The sequence below is a fragment of the Phytophthora ramorum genome, assembly GCF_020800215.1.
Source record: "Phytophthora ramorum isolate Pr-102 chromosome Unknown Phyram_PR-102_s0002, whole genome shotgun sequence".
Classification (NCBI taxonomy): Eukaryota; Oomycota; class Peronosporomycetes; order Peronosporales; family Peronosporaceae; genus Phytophthora; species Phytophthora ramorum.
The window spans coordinates 4,514,347-4,536,647 of NW_027150648.1; the positions used below are offsets into that span (position 1 = coordinate 4,514,347).

Consider the following 22,301-nt stretch of genomic DNA (forward strand, 5'->3'; position numbering starts at 1 on the left):
CCAGCCGCCGACACAATGACGCTTGCAATGTATCACACTACAGCCAACCACAACGCAATTCACCGCCACGGACACACCACTACCAGCAGCAGCAGCACCACCACCACCACCACCACCACCACCAGCAGCAGCACCACCACCACCGGGGCCTTTGACGGATAACCGATCTCGACACCATGAAGCTCTCCACGCTTGCCACCACTGCGGCAGTGATCGCTGTCGCCAGCGTCGTCGCCGCCGAGCAGCAACCTTCTTTGCGCGCACTGGCAGCACCGGCTGAGGCGGCTCCGGCAGTGGCCAAGGACGCGTCCGCTCCTACTGACAAGAACAAGGAGCATTTCGGTTGGGGTGGTCCGTGGGGAGGCATGGGCTGGGGACGGGGCTGGCTGGGGCGGGGGCTGGGGCGGTGGTCTCGGAGGTGGCCTCGGAGGTTGGGGTGGCCTCGGTGGCTGGGGCGGGGGCGGGGGACTCGGCTGGGGGTGGTGATTCTCAAAACGAACGTCCTGCCGTAGTCTAGAGCACACGAAAGACGTCTCGCAACTCTCTTTTCACTCCACGACGTATCCCAGCTAACACTTGATAAACACGGCGATTCACTGCTTCTTTCATGAGATTGTGCACTCCACAGCGACTGGTTGATCGGGTACTCGTACCGTTTTCGTGAATGGTCGAGTCCTCGAACACTTCCGTAGCGGTGACATGAGTCTGCTAACACTTGATCTCTTCACAACACGCAAAACTTCGCGTAGTCGCTAAAACGATGGGCAACGGCCTAGTATGATGGATACGTTTCGAAGTACCCCGCGTCGGGCTCGACTGGGGTAGGGTAACTCCAGTAAGTTTACAAAAGCGATTTTCCAACTTCCTGCAGAACCGTAGGTTCCTTCTCTTTGAGTAGCAACTACAGCAATGGCGATGTAAGTAGACGACGACAGTAGACGTCGAAAGTAAGAAACCATACCCAACATTCCACTCCTACAAAGTGTCAAACTTCAGTTGAAAAAGCAATTGACGTCGCCAGCCTCGAGTTAGCTTGGCTTACGAGAATATATTTCCGCGTGTTTCCTAGGTTTTGCTCAAACTATACGACTACTGCGCATACATCGGCGCGCCATCAATACATTGTCAGCATTTCTCCGAAATCTTACTTCCAGCCGCCGACACAATGACGCTTGCAATGTATCACACTACAGCCAACCACAACGCAATTCACCGCCACGGACACACCACTACCAGCAGCAGCAGCAGCACCACCACCACCAGCCAGCAGCAGCAGCAGCACCACCACCGGGGCCTTTGACGGATAACCGATCTCGACACCATGAAGCTCTCCACGCTTGCCACCACTGCGGCAGTGATCGCTGTCGCCAGCGTCGTCGCCGCCGAGCAGCAACCTTCTTTGCGCGCACTGGCAGCACCGGCTGAGGCGGCTCCGGCAGTGGCCAAGGACGCGTCCGCTCCTACTGACAAGAACAAGGAGCATTTCGGTTGGGGTGGTCCGTGGGGAGGCATGGGCTGGGGACGGGGCTGGGGCGGGGGGGCTGGGGCGGTGGTCTCGGAGGTGGCCTCGGAGGTTGGGGTGGCCTCGGTGGCTGGGGCGGGGGCGGGGGACTCGGCTGGGGGTGGTGATTCTCAAAACGAACGTCCTGCCGTAGTCTAGAGCACACGAAAGACGTCTCGCAACTCTCTTTTCACTCCACGACGTATCCCAGCTAACACTTGATAAACACGGCGATTCACTGCTTCTTTCATGAGATTGTGCACTCCACAGCGACTGGTTGATCGGGTACTCGTACCGTTTTCGTGAATGGTCGAGTCCTCGAACACTTCCGTAGCGGTGACATGAGTCTGCTAACACTTGATCTCTTCACAACACGCAAAACTTCGCGTAGTCGCTAAAACGATGGGCAACGGCCTAGTATGATGGATACGTTTCGAAGTACCCCGCGTCGGGCTCGACTGGGGTAGGGTAACTCCAGTAAGTTTACAAAAGCGATTTTCCAACTTCCTGCAGAACCGTAGGTTCCTTCTCTTTGAGTAGCAACTACAGCAATGGCGATGTAAGTAGACGACGACAGTAGACGTCGAAAGTAAGAAACCATACCCAACATTCCACTCCTACAAAGTGTCAAACTTCAGTTGAAAAAGCAATTGACGTCGCCAGCCTCGAGTTAGCTTGGCTTACGAGAATATATTTCCGCGTGTTTCCTAGGTTTTGCTCAAACTATACGACTACTGCGCATACATCGGCGCGCCATCAATACATTGTCAGCATTTCTCCGAAATCTTACTTCCAGCCGCCGACACAATGACGCTTGCAATGTATCACACTACAGCCAACCACAACGCAATTCACCGCCACGGACACACCACTACCAGCAGCAGCAGCAGCAGCACCACCACCACCACCAGCAGCAGCAGCAGCACCACCACCGGGGCCTTTGACGGATAACCGATCTCGACACCATGAAGCTCTCCACGCTTGCCACCACTGCGGCAGTGATCGCTGTCGCCAGCGTCGTCGCCGCCGAGCAGCAACCTTCTTTGCGCGCACTGGCAGCACCGGCTGAGGCGGCTCCGGCAGTGGCCAAGGACGCGTCCGCTCCTACTGACAAGAACAAGGAGCATTTCGGTTGGGGTGGTCCGTGGGGAGGCATGGGCTGGGGACGGGGCTGGGCTGGGCTGGGGCGGGGGCTGGGGCGGTGGTCTCGGAGGTGGCCTCGGAGGTTGGGGTGGCCTCGGTGGCTGGGGCGGGGGCGGGGGACTCGGCTGGGGGTGGTGATTCTCAAAACGAACGTCCTGCCGTAGTCTAGAGCACACGAAAGACGTCTCGCAACTCTCTTTTCACTCCACGACGTATCCCAGCTAACACTTGATAAACACGGCGATTCACTGCTTCTTTCATGAGATTGTGCACTCCACAGCGACTGGTTGATCGGGTACTCGTACCGTTTCGCTAAATGGTGAATGCGGTGACGGACCAGGTCATTAGGCTGGGGTGGAATCGCGTGTAGTACGTTGTTGTCAGATACTTCATCCAAATATGACTCTTTCCAAACGAGAGAGTATGAGCAGTACAGTACTGCATGCTCAACAACTCGCAGCATTCGCGTTTTGCTAATCGAATTTAACGTTAGCGTTTCACGACACTGCTTTTCGCAGGGTGCGCAGACGCCCCACGCTGCTCTCGGGCTCGACTTTCGCTACACGAGAACAATTCGCTGAAAGTGGGACGTGGAACTGTGGCGGAGCGACATCACGTTTGACAGCCTTAAGCTCGTCTTGAAGCGCTTTCAGCTTCGTCTCCAGCTCTTCTTGTCGGCGCTTGGCCTTTTCCGCTGTCACCCGAGCTGCACCAATCTGTTGTTGGCATCTCAACTCGCCTAGTTGAGCCTCACGAAGTTGTTGCTGAAGCCGCGAGTTTTCTGTCTGGGGCTGGCCTTGTAGCTTGGCATGCGCAGCCAGAACTCCTTCGTGCATCTGCTGCAGTTGGCGAGCACTGCGGTCCCATTCTTCTCGTTTGGCCTCCATCTTGGTCGTCTGCTCGATCTGCGCGTTCGTAGTGTCATATTGTTTAGAGTTAAACCAGCGATGCACGTTGCCCTACAGGCACTTTCCTGCAGCAGAAGAGAGCAAGCAGTTTTCAGATCAACTGAAGCTCGCTCTTGTTCCCGCAGCCGCTGGTGGGCTGCGTCGCCGAAGACTTCAATTGTTCGCTTAGCAATCGCTGCTCAGCGGCGACGAAAGCCTCCATTCCCCGCGCCTCTCGCTTCCATCCAAGCAGCACACTGACGATAATCACACCCCTGAGCAATCGACCACGCCAAGTTTTCTTTCACAGCTTCACAGTTGCCCTCTTTAGCCGACAGCTCCACACGGTCCAGCAAATATCGTACGACAGCTTTCACCTCGTTTTGCACGTATAAGTGCAAGTTCGACTTGAGCCTTTTCTTTGGCTCACAACGTCTTGCTGCAACTTTGTGCACGCTAGTTCGCGAGCAGTGATTGCTTCCTCTCGCGCTCAAATGTCCCGTTGCGCTCACCGTTCGCAACGTAATTCCTTCTGCCGCTGACGAAACAACCTCTTCATGTCAGATTCCAGATTCTTCCCGGCGTGGCGACTACACGCGAGATCTCGACGCAACATTCGCTTCTCAGCCTTTAGGCGTCTGGTCGTATTCTTCAAAGCTCCACACGTTCGCAGACCCATGTCGAGACTTGCTCCATCATCCATGAATTCTCATACATGTAGATCAGCGATGCCATCCGGGATGTCAACACTGGAAGACACGACTTAGTCTTCGAACATCGACGCCCGTGCTGAGAGCTGGAGACCCGACTTTGCTTGCGTGGATTTCGCCGTCGCGGTCAACGCCGCCTTTCTTGCCCAGCGACCGGATGTTTGTCAACACAGCTTGACTTGGCACGGTTTGTTGCCTTCAGCAGCGCACATACTGCGATTTTGTAGGGAATGTGAAGCCCCAGCGCACAGACGCTCCTAGCTCGTTAAATATGTACGGACGCGCGATGTTCGTCATCGTGCTGTAGTTTCCCGTCAGGTCAGGCCTTCCAAAGTAGCAACGACATCCAGCAACGAGGCGCGGATAGCTTCATCACAAGTGTCGACTTGCGCGCACATGAGCAGCACGTTGCACGACTCTTTGGTCTGCTCTTGGGCCGATGTCTTTTGTGCCTCCAGTTCGCTGACCTTCTCGAGCAACTTCCAGCACTTGTCTTCAGCAGCAGAGTAATAGCGCTGAACGAACATCCGCAGAGCTTCTTTCTCCGCAGTTTGAATCACCAGTGCATTATCAGCGCCAACCGAGCTTTGCTTGTCGCCTTCGTTAGACGGTTGGCCGACGCTTTGGTGCTCCTTCTTGACCCGCTGCTCCCTCAAGGCCTTGTTTTGCGCCTTCAGCTCCGTCATTTCCGACTGCATCTTGCCTGCCAGCTTCTTCTGCTGAGACTTCGACCACTTGCAGCTCCGAATACTGTTTCTGTACGGTAGCTAGTTCATCGTTCACATTTTCCTGTTCAGCGGCTTCGTGCTGCTGACAGATCCAACTTCTCCTGTAGTTGAGCAACCTGCTTCTCAAGCCCCGCTCTCTGATCTTGCATAGCTTGCGCGTCGCTCTTCGTATCTTTCATCTCCTGTTCGAGCTCCTCGAGCCTCATCGTCTTCTCGGACACAGAGTCCATACTCGAGCTGAACTTGGCGTATAGCCACGACGTCCTGCAGGACGCCTGAGACCTCCTGCGTCTCCATCTCCCTGTCCCACTCAGCTGTCCTAATCTCGTCTGACAGAGCTCGCAGCTCTGCAGAAAGCTGTCCATTTCCTCGGCCGTGCGCTTATCCTGAAGTACCGGGGTATGCATACCCTTAGACCCCTCTCGTTCTGCAGGACGTCCTAGGATCGTATTCTGGCTCTGCAGCTTCTGCTCGCATTCTTGGCGCTGCGTCTCCATGTCCTTCTGCTTCTGGCGGTACACGCGGCCCATGTCGTCCTCCAGGACCCGCAGGCTGCGCTGGGCCTGCGCCAGTCGCTCGTCGAGCGCCTTTCTCCCTGCCTTCAGGACGTCTCGGTCTTGCAGGAGTTGCCGGTTCTCGCTCCGTAGCGCCTCCACCACAATGCGCAGCGTATCGTCACGCATGGTGCCATCATTACGCGACAGTCGGCGCTTCTTCTCGGGGACGGGGGCGACGAGGACGCGCGCGGGTGCTTGGGATTGTCTGGACGATTTGAATATGCTAAATGGGACAGAGTGTAACGCCTTGATAATGTATTTTAATATTAAAATACTATTCACATAGTATTGTGCGTACAGTGCTGCTCAAAGGTCTGGACTTTTGACCGCGTTGTGCTAGTCGTTGGGGGTTCTGTGCTTTCAAGCTCAAAGTGCTCCCGGCCCTAACCTTGACGAGCTGTTCTTGCAGGCTAAGGTGCGACCGGTAAAACGATGCTACGCTGCACCTTTTAGCAAACTTTAGAGGGGCTACCGGTCTCTGTGGACTTACAGCACACGAACCTCTCGTTGCGAGAGATTCATTCTTGGAGCCTTGTACGTTGTATCACGAAATCGGTTGGTCACTAAGCGTCTTGTTGCGTCGTTTGGTTGAAAGCAGAGCTGGTAACAGAGGCGTTTTTGTCGCCCTTCTTCAGGTCGCAGCGTGCCTCGAGCCTGTAGTTGAAAGTAGTTTGTGTTTGTAGGGATGAGCGAAGATCCCTATCACGATGTCTGTCTGATAAGAAACCATGCGAACGCGACGCTGAGAACGTCGACACATGTATGCATCTGGTGAAATAACGGGACTGGGACTGGTGCAGCCCCAAGACAACAAAAAAGCCTGGCGAATCTTCGAGGTACATGAGCCTCATGAGGCCAGAGTGTGGCTGGTGTATGCACACTTCACAATGAGGTGATCCTTGGAGCAGACATTCCCGCGCCAATCTGGCAGAGGGACATTTGCTTGCTCGTCTTACATGTACTGCATATCAGGTTTCTAGTAAGGAAAACAAAACTACAAAGCTGTAACATCAAAATAGAAGACCATCCCCCCTCCCCTCTTTTGAGCACGTCTACGATGGACCTTATCCAAGAGGCCATGCCGATCGTTTAAACAAGAGACGCGTCTGAACGATGAGTGAGCAGCACGAGAAACATGTCCATGGCTGCCTCAGTGACAGAACTCTGGGGACAACTACTTTTCCTTGCGGTTTACTAACGAAAATTGTGATGCGTGTACATATGCAATACATGTATGGCATTGCAAGTCTTTGATTCATACCGAGACTCCGTGGAAGGGATGACGCTGCGGCGTCTGCAAACTCTCCTGCATGGGTCGTTGTAGTTGACGTGGGTTTGTGAAGCTTTGCCGCTCGCAATCAATGAATATTGACTATTATAGGAAGGATCGGCGGCATCCAGGTCGTCGACCGGGCATGCGTCCGGTTCTCTAGACGACCAATACAGTTCAAGCATTTGATCTGATGAAGCTCCGGTTGGCTTTGCAGATGTGCAGACACCCGATGATTGTGGAGTCCACAGTGAACGTGTCTGTCTCTGGGTTCAGCCTGCCGTAAGTCATTTACGAGTTTTCTTTCTCGTCGATAAGCTCGCCCCCAGAGCATTTTAAAACGCTTGGCGACGACACCCATGAACAAGTGCAGCAAAATGAAAGTCAGCGCGCTCGTTTCGCCCAGCGTCATTGAGCCTGACATCGGCACCACCACATCGTCAGCAGACGAATCGACGCCACGAGAGCGATCGGAGTCAACGCTGACGGAAGGCTCGAGTGCAGCCAGCCCGAGACCTGGGAAAGAGAAGGCGTCGAGTCTCACGGAAAAGCAAGCCCTTCGACGTGAGCAATGCCGAGCGAACCAGGCACGCTATCGCAACAAACAGCTTAACCGCAAGCGCCAACTACACCAGCAAAACCAGCGACTTGAAGAGGAGATCCAAGGCTTGAAACTGAAGCGACGAAGCATCAAGTTCGAGCGGAAATCAAACCAAAGTCCGTGGACTATCGTCGGAGAGGTATTCCGCCTACTCGAAGACGGCTTCCGATCCCCCTGGCGATTGGCAAGCGTGGAGGAGATGATGAAGCATTCAAGCACTCGCCAGAGTCTGGAGTTACTGCAGAAGTCATTCGTGCACGATGTGGCAATGGGTGAACTGCGTGGTATCAACGCGCTTATGGACCAGTGGAGACGCCTACTCGCTGTACTTCGAAGACACCCATCTCGAGCTCACACGAGTTGAAGCTGTGACTACGGGCGTCGTGTCTGCCATTGCCGTACTCAGTGTGACGGTGACAGAGTTTACACTAAGGTGCGTCCTGCCTCACCTCACCAATCCAAAAAGAGGGAAATCGAAAGCGTCGTCGCTCACTAGACAGCTTTTGGGCCAACGGCTCGACTGCAATTGCTCGCTTCGCTTTCTCTTCGACGGTACCAGTGGTCGCGTCGTACGCCTAGAGCCCAAGATCGACTTGGTTTCACCATTACTTCGGCTGCTAGGAAGTATCAAGGACGTGGCACGCGTACTCCAGCATGCACATATCACTTCAGAGTATGTTGTAGGGAGATCTACCCAACATGCCACAATGAGAGGCGACTGGGCTTATTGTACTGTATATATATTGAGGTCTTGGGATCAGAACGAATACCTGACATTAGTTGCGTCTTCACGCTTGCAAGAAGCTTTCATCCAGCTCTACTGGCTCAAAAACAGGGTCGTTCGTGCATGAACGTTTTCGTAGAGTTATGGGCGTTGGTGTCCACTAGAGCTAATAACCACCACCACACAATCCAGCGAGAATGAACACTCCATTACCACAGCCGAGGCTTGTTTCAATGTTACATGCAGCGCGTGGTATTGGCAACACGTGAAAGCAACTTGTTCATACATGCATGTATCAGCGGTGATCGCGCATATTCAAATCCAAAGCAGGCGCTAGCTCAAATACCAAACTGCTTAAAACTCCAGCAGGCACCATGCACACTGCAGCCCTGAAGGAGGGGTGAGGTCCACACGCATGGTATTTCCACGCGTATGGACACTCACCGTCGAGTTGGGAAGAGAACGAGCAAGCAGCGTCCGAGTTCTCCGATCTGTTGCAAAGCTTGAGGCTGAACGAGCCGCCGTGGCCAGTGTAGACTCTACAGGCGGATATATGTACGGAAGTTGTTCCCAATGACCAACTCGATACAAAGTCAAGTCAAATATCCACCCTCTCGTTAATAGACTGTAAATTACAATGTGTAATGCAAAATGCTGCAATATCGTTCAGCAAAGGTGCTTGCTTAACTATGGAAATTGTCCGACGCCCTTCTGCTGTAACAGCAGTGCTGTTTGCGGTCATGCTTTCGGCCTTACTTTTGTTTAGGTAATCGTGTATCTTTCGATGATCTTCATACATTCTGCCTTTCATTAGTTCTACCACGATAATTCTGTCGTAATTCTAGTCCCATCCTTAATTCTGCCTTCCGTCAGTTAATCCTATGTTTAATTATGGGTAGGCAGACCTTGGACGATCGAGACGAAATACGGAGACGGATTGGCGATTTGCTCTATACTGTCTTCATGCGGCGAGCTACCTTAATTCAGTGCGTAATTAGCACTAAATAAAGGCAAATTGCCTGTTTATGGATTTAATTACTTCGAAGTTGGCCTAAATTAACAGTCCACCCGCCAAATTGGCGCACAATACATGTAAAAGAGCTTGGCAACAGTCCAGCCTACGTCTTGGTCGCATATCGATCATCCGATAGCCTATCCATATCGCGTCCCGTTATCAACCTCGAGAACCACTACAGTACACATGCATCGGTACGATGGTGCGCACGACAACTTTAAGGTGGTGTCCGCGCGTTTACGGGTGCGGTTGACTTTACCTACGGCTCCAACAGCGTGTGGCAGATGTACGAGCCACAAGAGGACCTGCTGCGTGAAAGCGACAACTACTCCCCTTTGGCCGGCCAAAACGCCTCTGGTTCATCGCAGGCCCAGTACGTCACCCAACCGCTGCAGAACCTCTCGACGAAGATTCTCGAGCAGCTTGAGCCTGCTCGCCATCTCCTTTCCAGCCCCAGCGGGTGCCTCCATCAACGCGCTCGAGGGCACCCGATACATCTCGGTCCTCGCTTCCGGGACTCGCGACCGCTTCTACATGTGTACGTGAAATTACAATTTCGGAGATCATCTGTACGTACTGTAAATACCTGTAGAAGGCCATTTATCATCATCAATGGATGTAAAAAATTAAAATATGTACGTATTGTATACGAGAACTGATTATTCATCGTAATGTTCCGAGTGATGATGACAGCAAATCGGTAGACCCGACGTTGAAGTTTTGACAACAATTCGCGCATGTATTATTTCCTGTTTTCAACATCCACGACTGCGTACTGTGCCTCGCTTCTGCGGCGTTTTTGCCAGTAAGAGCGGCTCTAAGCCGAGCATTGCACTGTTCGCACGTACAGCTCTAGCAAATTTGTAGCGACCTTGCGCATTGCTACTTCCGTGCTAATCGCACTTTTGGATCTACGTAGAATCCAGGGGCACACATCAGGGGTGATCCACTCTACATGTGCATATAGCCAACCTCCGCGTTCATTTTTCCATTTTGCCGTTTGCCCGACAGTTGCAAGAATTCCAACCCAGCTCGCAATGGTTCATCCGATCGTTCCAACCCTCGCAGTCGCTTCGGTCCTGTCCAGCATGGCGCTGCTGGCGCCTACTGCCGACGCTCACCAGGTTGTGCTGCTGCCGGAACCCCAATGGACTACCGACGACAAGGACACCAAGTACAACCCGCTGGCTTTCCTCGAAAGCGAAGGCTTCACGACCCAGGAGGACTTCGCGTCGTGGCGCGACGAAAACGGCTACAAGTCGCTGCGTGACTTCATGGACAACGCCAAGTACAATGTGGCCGACGGCGCCGACTTCTCTTGCGGCTTTACCGACCCCAAGGGAACCCCGCAGCCCATTCCGGCTGGTAACGCGATGCGTTCCACGGGATACACGCACGACGGTCCGTGCGAGGTGTGGCTTGACGACACGATGGTGCTCGACGGCGACAACTGTCACGAGAAGTTCCCTGGCAAGGACTACACCGTCGACTACTCGTCCTGCAAGGGCACGTGCACGCTTCGTTGGTACTGGCTGGGCATCCGTTTCCTCAAGAACGACTACTCGTGGCAAGTGTACAAGGAGTGCATCCCGCTGACGGGTGGATCGGGAACTTCGGAATCAGCGCCGGCAACTGAAGCTCCGTCGACTGAAGGCTCAAGCACGGGCTCGCAGGCGTGGGGAACGCCGACCACGGCTCCGCCTGAGCGCAGCCTGCGTAACTAAGTCGAACGCAATGGAATGATACATGTAGCACATGATCCTGTCTCAAGAACCGATGTCCTTAGGTCTGGATAAACGTGCCCAAATATGCGTTTCGGGGGCCATATCCAATGCCACTAAATACAGTTGTGAAGAAGGACATCGCCGTGCATTCTTCCTTCCAAACAAATACACCCTTCACTCAAACTAACCCTGTATCCGGCCCCCTTCCTGGTGAATTTGCTAAACATCTCCAGGCTGGTAATTTGACGTTTCCAGGGTATAACTAATGCATGGTTCCAAAGCACAATAATACTGCGTAGTACAATACAGACCTACGTGTAAGGTAGATTTGTTTCACACAAAGAAACAACTTTAGCAACAATCCAGTTAGTGTTTGTAGGAAGGCTGTGAGCTCGCCACATCTGTAATTACGTCTAAGATTGCAAACCTAGAACTCCACCACCAGAAGCCAATCGTTGTCGATGCCACCGGTCGACGGAGGAGTGAAGTCCACGCGAGTTCCGTTGCCACTGGCAGGGACGCTCACCGTCGAACTCGCGTAGTACTGACCGTCACGAGGAGAGAACCAGGTCGCGCTGCCCGAACGACTATTGCCAGATCCGTTCTCAAGCTGCAGACTGAACGTGTCGCCGTGGCCCGTGTAGACGTAGTAGCGGTCACGGTCCTTCGACGCGAGGATGGAGATGTATCTGGTGCCCTCGTACGTGTTGACGGACTTGCCAGTGTGGTTGCTGGGACTGGACAGTAGTTCGCGAGCAGGTTCGAGCTGTTCGAGTGTAGCAGGTGGAGAGGCTGCTGAGTGGTTTGGTGACGTATTGGATCTGCGTAGCACCTTCGAAGAAGATGTCCTTGCGCCACGAGCCCGACGTGTTCTGGTTGATCTGGGCGGCGTAGTAGTCGCTGTCGCGCAGCAGGTCGGAGCGGGGCTCGTACATTTGCCACACGCTGTTGGCACCGTACGTGAAGCCGGTAGATCCTTCGTAGACGCCGTGGTACAGACCTGTGCGGATGTGGGAAGCGTTCCAAATGAGGCGCGTCAGGTCGAAGCTGTCGTGGGCCCCCTCATAGTGGTTCTCGAGGTCGAGCACAGGGCCAGTGAACTTGTCACGCATCTCCGCGATGTTCTCGTAGTTCTTGGTCGAGTCCCAGCCGGCTGCAGGGGTGAACTTGGAGGTCGGGTCGGGTGTGGCGTGACCAGATTGAACAGCATCAACCGAAACGCGGTCCTCTTCGTCGTCCAACATGATGTGGCCGTATGGCAGCGGCGTGACCTCGGGCTTGACGATCCAGCTATTCGTAGGGTGGAACAGAATCATCGAGTCGTAGCCAACCTCCCGCTCAGAATCTTTGAGCCCACGGCGCATGCTCGCCCATACAGCGGACGTATCCTCGATCGGCGCAAGTAGAGCCGGGAGGTCCTGGTCCGGGTCCTCCGCATAAGCAGCCTGGACCTCAGATATGTTCCACGACCACAGCGCGTTCGAGTCGCCGCCCAGGATCTTCGGCAGACCAGGGTACCGATCGCCAATGAACTTTCCCCATTCATATGCGTTTGACTCATTGAAAATGCGCTCCGTGCTGTGCCAGCCGCCGTTGACGTACATGCCCCACGTCGGCACCAGAGCGATCAGAATGCCGTAGCTCGCAGCCAGATCCACCGTCCAGTCCACCAGCTCGAAGTACGCCTCGCTCGGCTTGGACGGGTCCGAGTTGTTGAACGGCAGGTCGCCGTAGAAATTGGGGCTGGTCGTGCCGTTCAACTCCGAGATCACGACGGTCTGCACGACGTTATACCCTTGTTCAGCACGCGTCTTGAGGTAGAAGTCGATGGACGTCTTGTTGAGGCGGTGCGTCAGCTCCCACGCGGTGTCGGCTTGCCAGAAGAAGGGTTCCTCGGAGGCCGTGCGATAGAGGTATCGTCCGTAGTGCGGGGCGGAGATGGCGAGGTCGTGCCATGACGGGTCTGCAGCCGAGGTGGTGGAGGCGAGGCCGGCAAGGGAGAGGACGCCAGCGAGAGCTGCTTGGACTTTCATCGGTGCTGGGTGACTACGAGTGAAGCTTGAAGGGCTGCAACTTGGGACGACGCGAATTGTGAAATGGGCAGGTTTTCTTCTGATGTCGCGACGATCGGAGCCCTCGACGCCTTGCAGACACGTTTCTTGCGCCTCGGAACGCGCTGGCCATTACCCTCTTCATACACCAAGCAGTGCTGACGTGGTCATCAGCCGGGATTATTACTGTATGTTGCATTATCCAGCTGTTCCAGCCACGAAAGAAGCGAGTCTGTTGTCTAGAACGGCTTTGGTCGCTACAAACCCCGCCGCGAAGGGACCAGCAGTGCTGACACTCAGTCATGTCGGCCATCTGTAGAAACACCCACCGTACCCCAACATCAAGACTTGCTACAGTTCGTCTCTCGAAGAAAGCGGGCGGTTGCGCGAGGTGCTGACGGCTTCAAGTGAGCCCCATGCGGCTTCAACCATGCACTTTCGAGTCTGCTTGGGTAGAAATGGACACCACGGCGCGCGTCTTCAGCATGGGGGCCAGCTGGTTGAACGGAGCTTCAATGACCGCGGGCTCTTCAAAGATCGGGACCCGCCGGACATTTGAGTTGAGTCAAGGTGTTACGCTGCTCGGTCTTCAAGTGCCGTCCAGGTATCAGTATGCCTGCTTCAATACTGACAGATAGTACAAGTACAAGTAGCAGAGGCCCGACAACGCTTTCGGACTGTTCCATTTAAACTCAACGATGCATACAATCAACTTGCTCACCTTGATCCACGACGAGAGGAACGCTTCCAATCCCAATTTCATTCTCGGATTTGCATCGGACAGCACTCGCATCATCTTGGCACTGGCCACTTCCCCCTGGCAACGCAGTAGTGATGAAGATCCAAGTCCTTCTCGCCGGCCTCGTTTCACTGGCTGGACTCGCTCCTGCCGCTTCGACGGACCCTTCCTGGCACGACCTCGCCATCACCGCCCCACGATACGGACGCTACCTCACCCGAACCGCGTCCAACGAGCCTTTCTTCTGGCAAGCCGACACTGCGTGGGAACTGGTTCACCGTCTCAACAAGACGTCCATCGACTTCTACCTCAAGACCCGTGCCGAGCAGGGTTACAACGTCGTTCAGACTGTCCTCGTGTCGGAGCTTGATGGTACGACGCGCTCCAATTTCTACGGCGACCTGCCGTTCAACAACTCGGACCCAACACAGCCGAACGAAGCGTACTTCGAGCTGGTGGACTGGACGGTGGATCTGGCTGCGAGCTACGGCATTCTGATCGCTCTGGTGCCGACGTGGGGCATGTACGTCAACGGCGGCTGGCACAGTACGACCCCCATCTTCAACGAGTCGAACGCGAACGAGTGGGGCCAGTACATTGGAAGCCGGTACCCTGGTCTACCCAAAATCCTAGGCGGCGACTCCAACGTCCTGTGGTCGTGGAACATGTCCGCGGTTCAGGCGGCGTGGGCGGAGGACCCGGACCAGGACCTGCCGTCCTTGTTGGCACCCATTGAGGACACGTCCCCCGTCTGGGCTAGCATGCGTGCCGGTCTCAAGGAGTCTGAGAGTGCGCAAGGCTACGAATCGGTGGTTTTGTACCACCCGGCGGGTGGCTGGATCGTCAAGCCCCAAGTCACGCCGCTGGTTTACGGCCACAACATGCTGCAGGATGAGGAGGATCGAGTGTCCATCGATGCGGTGCAGTCCGGCCACGCCACGCCAAACCCGGCGTCCACGTTCACCCCCGCGGTTGGCTGGGACTCGACCAAAAACTACGAGAACATCGCCGAGATGCTCGACAAGTTCACTGGTCCCGTTCTCGATCTCGAGAACCACTACGAGGGCGCCCACGACAGTTTCAGCCTGACGCGCCCCATCTGGAACGCTTCGGAGGTGCGTACGGGTCTGTACCACGGCGTCTACGGAGGCTCGGCCGGCTTCACCTACGGAGCCAACAGCGTGTGGCAGATGTACGAGCCCCGCTCCGACCTGGTTAGCGATGCCGTGTACTACGACCCCCAGATCAACCAGAATGCGACCGGCTCGTGGCGCAAGGACATTTACTTTGAGGGCGCCACGCAGATCCAGTACGTCACCAAGCCGCTGCAGAACCTCAGTATCAGCTCACTGGAGCAGCTTGAGCCGGCACGTGAACTCCTGGCCAGCACCAGCGACCACACCGGGAAGTCGGCCAACACGTACGAGGGCACGCGATACATCTCGGTCCTCGCATCGAATACGCGCGACCGATACTACGTGTACGCCGGCCATGGTGACGCATTCAGTCTGCAGCTTGACAATGGTTCAGGTGCTCGCTCGGGCAGTGCCCGCTGGTTCTCCCCTCGTGACGGCCAGTACTACGCCAACGCGACGGTGAGCGTCCCCGAGAGCGGTAACGGCACGCGCGTGGACTTCACTCCTCCTTCGAGTGGCAGCGTTGACGACGATTGGCTTCTTGTGCTTGAGTTTTAATTGTTGGCAATGGCCTAAAAAAGTGTTTTCCATCGTAGCTCATAGTGATCTTGTCAGGTGTGGGGGCCACGCTCGTCAGAGCGGGAAGAGTGTATTATCGCCGACGGCCACTGCGGAGAGCAGTGGCTAGCCCCGTGGTGGGTTGTGGTGGGTTACGCGGCAAATTGAACAATGGCTATCCTACACTTGTTGCCTCACGACCACCAATTTCTCTCGCTGGAAAACCCGTTTTCCACGCGTCAATGCGTCCAGAAAACATACCTGATGTGTTCTGGATTAATTCTTGTGGTTCTTACGGTAGTGTTAAGCTAACTTCGGTAGAGTTGGAACTTTGCTGTAGCGTTTTGTGCCAGGTAAGCGGTGGGTACAGATGTACATGTATTAAGGATCATAATACACCTTGTACAGTGGAAACCTCTTGTCTTCAAGTTGAGGTTTCACGGTTTTCGTTATCCGACTACCGGAATTCGAGTACAGCTTCAACACCGCCAGGAACAAATCTAGTGGCGATTGCGAGCAACCGCCTGCGAGCTATGCGTTTGATTGACATGTCCGCTTCAACGCTCGCAATCTCGATTGACTCACTCATTGACAGGCATTGTTACCACAAAAGCGTACAGTGTACGCTGGAGATTTCACTACTTGGCCATCGTGTCTGGACCCTACGGGAACTCTTTTCGTACAGCCTGGCATGAATTAGTCATTCATCAATTTCCATTGACATCAACGCATCAAGTCCTCCCCTTCACCACCTCGTTGTTTCAAGCAACACACATGAAGATCCCATCCACGTTTATAGGCCTACTAGCCCTGACAAGTCTTGCCTTCACGTCCGTGGCTGCAGACCCGTCATGGCACGACCTCGCCATCTCCGCCCCACACTACGGACGATACCTCTATCGCACGGCCTCCGAGGAACCCTTCTTCTGGCAAGCCGACACCGCGTGGGAGCTGACGCACCGCCTCAACAAGACGTCCATCGACTTCTACCTCAAGACGCGTGCTGAACAAGGGTACAACGTCGTGCAGACCGTCGTGATCTCGGAGTTGAACGGCACGACCAGCCCCAATTTCTACGGCGACCTGCCGTTCAACAACTCGGACCCGTCCAAGCCGAGCGAGGCGTACTTCGAGCTGGTGGACTGGACGGTGGATCTGGCTGCTAGCTACGGCATTCTGATCGCTCTGGTGCCGACGTGGGGCATGTACGTCAACGGCGGCTGGCACAGCACGGAACGCATTTTCAATGAGTCAAACGCATATGAATGGGGCCAGTACATCGGAAGCCGGTACCCTGGTCTGCCGAAGATCCTGGGCGGCGACTCGAACGCGCTGTGGTCGTGGAACATGTCCGCTGTTCAGGCTGCATATGGGGAAGACCCGGACCAGGACCTCCCGGCTCTACTTGCGCCTGTCGAGGATACGTCCGCTGTATGGGCGAGCATGGGTCGGGGTCTGAAGGACGCTGAAACCTCTCAAGGCTACGAAGCCGTGGTGCTCTACCACCCTACGAATAGCTGGATCGTCAAGCCCGAGGTCACGCCTGAGCCGTACGGCCACGCCATGCTGCCGAACGAAGAAGACCGCGTGTCTATCGACGCGGTGCAGTCGGGCCATGCTTTGCCCGACCCGACGTACAAGTTCACGCCTCTCGGTGGCTGGGACTCGACTAAGAACTACGAAAACATCGCCAAGATGCGTGACGAGTTCACAGGTCCTGTGCTCGACCTCGAGAACCACTATGAGGGGGCTCACGACAGCTTCGACCTGGACAAGGTCATCTGGAACGCCTCTCACATCCGCACGGGCCTCTATCACGGCGTCTACGAAGGATCTACCGGCTTCACCTACGGTGCCAACAGCGTGTGGCAAATGTACGAGCCCCGCTCCGACCTGCTGCGCGACAGTGACTACTACGCCGCCCAGATCAACCAGAACACGTCGGGCTCGTGGCGCAAGGACATCTTCTTCGAAGGTGCTACGCAGATCCAATACGTCACCAAACCACTCAGCAGCCTCTCCACCGCTACACTCGAACAGCTCGAACCTGCTCGCGAACTACTGTCCAGTCCCAGCAACCACACTGGCAAGTCCGTCAACACGTACGAGGGCACCAGATACATCTCCATCCTCGCGTCGAAGGACCGTGACCGCTACTACGTCTACACGGGCCACGGCGACACGTTCAGTCTGCAGCTTGAGAGCGGATCTGGCAATAGCCGTTCGGGCAGCGCGACCTGGTTCTCCCCTCGTGACGGTCAGTACTACGCGAGTTCGACGGTGAGCGTCCCTGCCAGTGGCAACGGAACTCGCGTGGACTTCACTCCTCCGTCGACCGGTGGCATCGACAACGATTGGCTTCTGGTGGTGGAGTTCTAAGTGCGAAACCCTCAATTTTGTGTCTGCGTTTATCAATCAACTCTATAGCTGTGTGCCTAGTTGACGGGGAAATGCTGGCTCAACTATGTGTACATGATGGCTTTGACCTGCTTGCATTATGCTCAAAGTTTTTCACTTGAAAATCTACCACTCTAACCTATCCGTATAAAGGTAGCGGCTACTTAAGTCCGAACAATTTACAGTTGGCCAGAACAAGAGTTTGACTGCCCCATATCAAATGAGTCAGTTGGGCAGTCAACATAAATTTTCTCGCTAGTAGCGTCTACACGTACGAATCAAATGATGTACAGTATTTACAAGTTGCACATGTACGGCCTTTGAGCACCTCAAGTTAGTTTCACATTTTGCGTTATGCCCTCGATCATCACCAAGCTGTGAACAGTTTTTGTTGCGCTCAGCAGCAGGTGTAGCTGCCGAGAAGGGCCAACGATTGCGAGCGTCCTTCGATCGGGGTGTCGGATCCTGCGATGTTATTGGTGTAACCCAACCATCTACGGCTTGTGCTCGTAATCTGCGCAGACTCGTGAAACTCCAGGATCCGTATGCCTTTTGATATCGTGTGCTTACTGCACCATGACATGCGTACAGAAGTGTGTTATTAACGGTAGTCACCACTAGACTTCGTTCAAGCGTATCAATCCGGCTTCTCTCCGATACATCGCTCTGGGGGCAATCACCTCTAGATCCGCAGACAATTGACACCATTCGCCAATTTGCTTTGACTGCAACACACCAAGAGAAGTAACCGAGACACCATTGCCCAAAACATCACTAATGAAGGTCCAAGCAGCTCTCGCTGGCGTCCTCTCCCTTGCCGGCCTCGCCTCCACCACCTCGGCTGCAGACCCGTCATGGCATGACCTCGCCATCTCCGCCCCGCACTACGGACGATACCTCTATCGCACGGCCTCCGAGGAACCCTTCTTCTGGCAAGCCGACACCGCGTGGGAGCTGACGCACCGCCTCAACAAGACGTCCATCGACTTCTACCTCAAGACGCGTGCTGAACAAGGGTACAACGTCGTGCAGACCGTCGTGATCTCGGAGCTGAACGGCACGACCAGCCCCAATTTCTACGGCGACCTGCCGTTCAACAACTCGGACCCGTCCAAGCCGAACGAGGCGTACTTCGAGCTGGTGGACTGGACGGTGGATCTGGCTGCTAGCTACGGCATTCTGATCGCTCTGGTGCCGACGTGGGGCATGTACGTCAACGGCGGCTGGCACAGCACGGAGCGCATTTTCAATGAGTCAAACGCATATGAATGGGGCCAGTACATCGGAAGCCGGTACCCTGGTCTGCCGAAGATCCTGGGCGGCGACTCGAACGCGCTGTGGTCGTGGAACATATCTGAGGTCCAGGCTGCTTATGCGGAGGACCCGGACCAGGACCTCCCGGCTCTACTTGCGCCTATCGAGGATACGTCCGCTGTATGGGCGAGCATGCGCCGTGGGCTCAAAGATTCTGAGCGGGAGGTTGGCTACGACTCGATGATTCTGTTCCACCCTACGAATAGCTGGATCGTCAAGCCCGAGGTCACGCCGCTGCCATACGGCCACATCATGTTGGACGACGAAGAGGACCGCGTTTCGGTTGATGCTGTTCAATCTGGTCACGCCACACCCGACCCGACCTCCAAGTTCACCCCTGCAGCCGGCTGGGACTCGACCAAGAACTACGAGAACATCGCGGAGATGCGTGACAAGTTCACTGGCCCTGTGCTCGACCTCGAGAACCACTATGAGGGGGCCCACGACAGCTTCGACCTGACGCGCCTCATTTGGAACGCTTCCCACATCCGCACGGGTCTGTACCACGGCGTCTACGAAGGATCTACCGGCTTCACCTACGGTGCCAACAGCGTGTGGCAAATGTACGAGCCCCGCTCCGACCTGCTGCGCGACAGCGACTACTACGCCGCCCAGATCAACCAGAACACGTCGGGCTCGTGGCGCAAGGACATCTTCTTCGAAGGTGCTACGCAGATCCAATACGTCACCAAACCACTCAGCAGCCTCTCCACCGCTACACTCGAACAGCTCGAACCTGCTCGCGAACTACTGTCCAGTCCCAGCAACCACACTGGCAAGTCCGTCAACACGTACGAGGGCACCAGATACATCTCCATCCTCGCGTCGAAGGACCGTGACCGCTACTACGTCTACACGGGCCACGGCGACACGTTCAGTCTGCAGCTTGAGAACGGATCTGGCAATAGCCGTTCGGGCAGCGCGACCTGGTTCTCTCCTCGTGACGGTCAGTACTACGCGAGTTCGACGGTGAGCGTCCCTGCCAGTGGCAACGGAACTCGCGTGGACTTCACTCCTCCGTCGACCGGTGGCATCGACAACGATTGGCTTCTGGTGGTGGAGTTCTAGAATGCGAGGACTGGATAATACTAGGTCTCGACACGCTTAGCTTGTGTAAGCTAGGATAGATAGACCCGTCGGAGTCTGTCAACGTTCCTAGTACGTGTAAAGAACAATTTTGATGTGCAGTCGGCCCTGCTTGGTATTGGACATGTATTAGCGGCGTGAGCGTGATCACTTCTTAACGCAATTGCTGGTGCAGGAGTTGAAATTCCATTTGATTCCCTCGCTGTGCCTGATCTCGATGGCGCTTGGAGCTTCTGTGCGCCGCCATCGTCTTTATCGTCCAGCTGTTGCCACTTCAACACGCCGGGAAGTTCGTGGATGAAGTAGGGGGCAGCAAATCGCCATGCACGGCGGTGTCATTGCCGGAGGACGACTGGAAAAGTTTCCTCGATCTCATGTCATTCTCCAACTTACCTCGGACTGCGATCACCATCCACTTCTTCGATGAAGATCCAAGCTACAATTGCTAGCCTGGCGGCGCTCACTGGCCTTACCGCCTCGGCCGACCCGTCCTGGCATGACCTCGCCATCACCGCGCCGCACTACGGACGATACCTCACACGGACCACCTCCGGAGACCCCTTCTTCTGGCAGGCCGACACCGCGTGGGAGCTGACGCACCGCCTCAACAAGACGTCCATTGACTTCTACCTCAAAACGCGTGCTGAACAAGGGTACAACGTCGTGCAGACCGTCGTGATCTCGGAGCTGAACGGCACAACACGCTCGAATTTCTACGGCGACCTGCCGTACAACAACTCGGACACGACCCAGCCGAACGAGGCGTACTTCGAGCTGGTCGATTGGACGGTGGATCTAGCTGCGAGCTACGGCATTCTGATCGCTCTGGTGCCTGTGTGGGGCCGCTGGGTCAACGGTGGCTGGCACAACGACGAAGTGTCCATTTTCAACGACTCGACTGCGTACGAGTGGGGCAAGTACATTGGCGACCGCTACCCCGGTCTGCCGAAGATTCTTGGCGGGGACTCGGACTGCCTTTGGGCTCGTAACACCACGAAAGCGATGGTGTCGTACGCCTCTGACCCCAACGTGGACCCTGCAACTCTGCTGGGCCCCATTGAAGACACGACGGACATTTGGGTGAGCATGCGCGCTGGAGTGAAGGACGCGGAGACTGCGCACGGGTACGAGCCCGTGATCCTTTTCCACCCCACCGCTGGCTGGATCTCAAGACCCGAGAACACTCCGCAGGCGTACGCTCACCTGATGCTGCCAAAGGAGGAGCACCGAGTGTCGATTAATGGGGCGCAGTCGGGCCACGCCACACCTGATGCTCTGGGCGGGTTCACGCCGTACACGACGTGGGACTCGACCAAGAACTACGAGCTCATTGCTGCCATGCGCGACGGCTTCACCGGCCCCGTGCTCGACCTCGAGAACCACTACGAAGGCGCGCACGACAACTTTAAGGCGGCGTTCCCCGTCTGGAATGCCTCGCAGGTCCGCACGGGTCTCTATCACGGCGTCTACGGGGGTGCGGCCGGCTTCACGTACGGCGCCAACAGCGTGTGGCAGATGTACGAGCCACAGGAGGACCTGCTGCGCGAAAGCGACTACTACTCCCCCTCGGCCGGTCAAAACGCCTCTGGCTCATGGCGTAAGGACGTCTTCTTCGAGGGCGCGACGCAGATCCAGTACGTCACCCAACCGCTGCAGAACCTCTCGACCGAGATTCTCGAGCAGCTTGAGCCTGCTCGCCACCTCCTCTCCAGCCCCAACGGCTACCAGGATATCTCTGTCAACGCGTTCGAGGGCACCCGATACATCTCCGTCCTCGCTTCCGAGACTCGCGACCGTTTCTACGTCTACACTGGCCACGGTGACTCGTTCAGCCTCAAACTTGGCAACGGGTCTGAACGGTCGGGTACTGTTCGCTGGTTTTCTCCTCGCGACGGTCAGTACCACGCCAACTCGACGGTGAGCGTTCCTGCTAGTGGAAATTCCACGGGTGTGGACTTCATCCCTCCTTCGGGTGGCAGTGTGGACGATGACTGGCTTCTTGTGCTCGAGTTTTAAGTGTTTGATGTCAAAGCTGCCGCCTGCTTTGGATGTTGAATATGAGTCGATTAGCTCACCGATATAAGTGTGAGCAATTGGCTTCCAACACCACGCGCTATTAATACATACAGTACTATATCAAGCCTCGGACTTGCTAATGAA

The 22,301-nt window shown here is 55.4% G+C and overlaps 5 protein-coding genes across 5 annotated transcripts; 2 read left to right on the forward strand and 3 right to left on the reverse strand.

Moving 5' to 3' along the window:
- Positions 1-3,141: 3,141 nt before the first annotated feature.
- On the reverse strand, positions 3,142-3,531 carry KRP23_2842 (uncharacterized protein; the record flags this gene model as incomplete). Its single annotated transcript, XM_067887620.1, has 1 exon — positions 3,142-3,531. The coding sequence occupies one exon, from the start codon at positions 3,529-3,531 to the stop codon at positions 3,142-3,144; it is 390 nt and encodes a 129-aa protein (XP_067750196.1).
- A 1,024-nt stretch (positions 3,532-4,555) lies between these two features.
- On the reverse strand, positions 4,556-4,939 carry KRP23_2843 (uncharacterized protein; the record flags this gene model as incomplete). The annotated part of the gene is made up of 1 exon (XM_067887621.1): positions 4,556-4,939. The coding sequence occupies one exon, from the start codon at positions 4,937-4,939 to the stop codon at positions 4,556-4,558; it is 384 nt and encodes a 127-aa protein (XP_067750197.1).
- Positions 4,940-5,034: 95 nt separating this feature from the next.
- KRP23_2844 (uncharacterized protein) lies at positions 5,035-5,652 on the reverse strand (the record flags this gene model as incomplete). The annotated part of the gene is made up of 1 exon (XM_067887622.1): positions 5,035-5,652. The coding sequence occupies one exon, from the start codon at positions 5,650-5,652 to the stop codon at positions 5,035-5,037; it is 618 nt and encodes a 205-aa protein (XP_067750198.1).
- Positions 5,653-7,155: 1,503 nt separating this feature from the next.
- Positions 7,156-7,761, forward strand: KRP23_2845 (bZIP transcription factor 1; the record flags this gene model as incomplete). Its single annotated transcript, XM_067887623.1, has 1 exon — positions 7,156-7,761. The coding sequence occupies one exon, from the start codon at positions 7,156-7,158 to the stop codon at positions 7,759-7,761; it is 606 nt and encodes a 201-aa protein (XP_067750199.1).
- Positions 7,762-10,173: 2,412 nt separating this feature from the next.
- On the forward strand, positions 10,174-10,860 carry KRP23_2846 (uncharacterized protein; the record flags this gene model as incomplete). The annotated part of the gene is made up of 1 exon (XM_067887624.1): positions 10,174-10,860. One exon carries the CDS (start codon positions 10,174-10,176, stop codon positions 10,858-10,860), a length of 687 nt encoding a protein of 228 aa, XP_067750200.1.
- Positions 10,861-22,301: the final 11,441 nt, after the last annotated feature.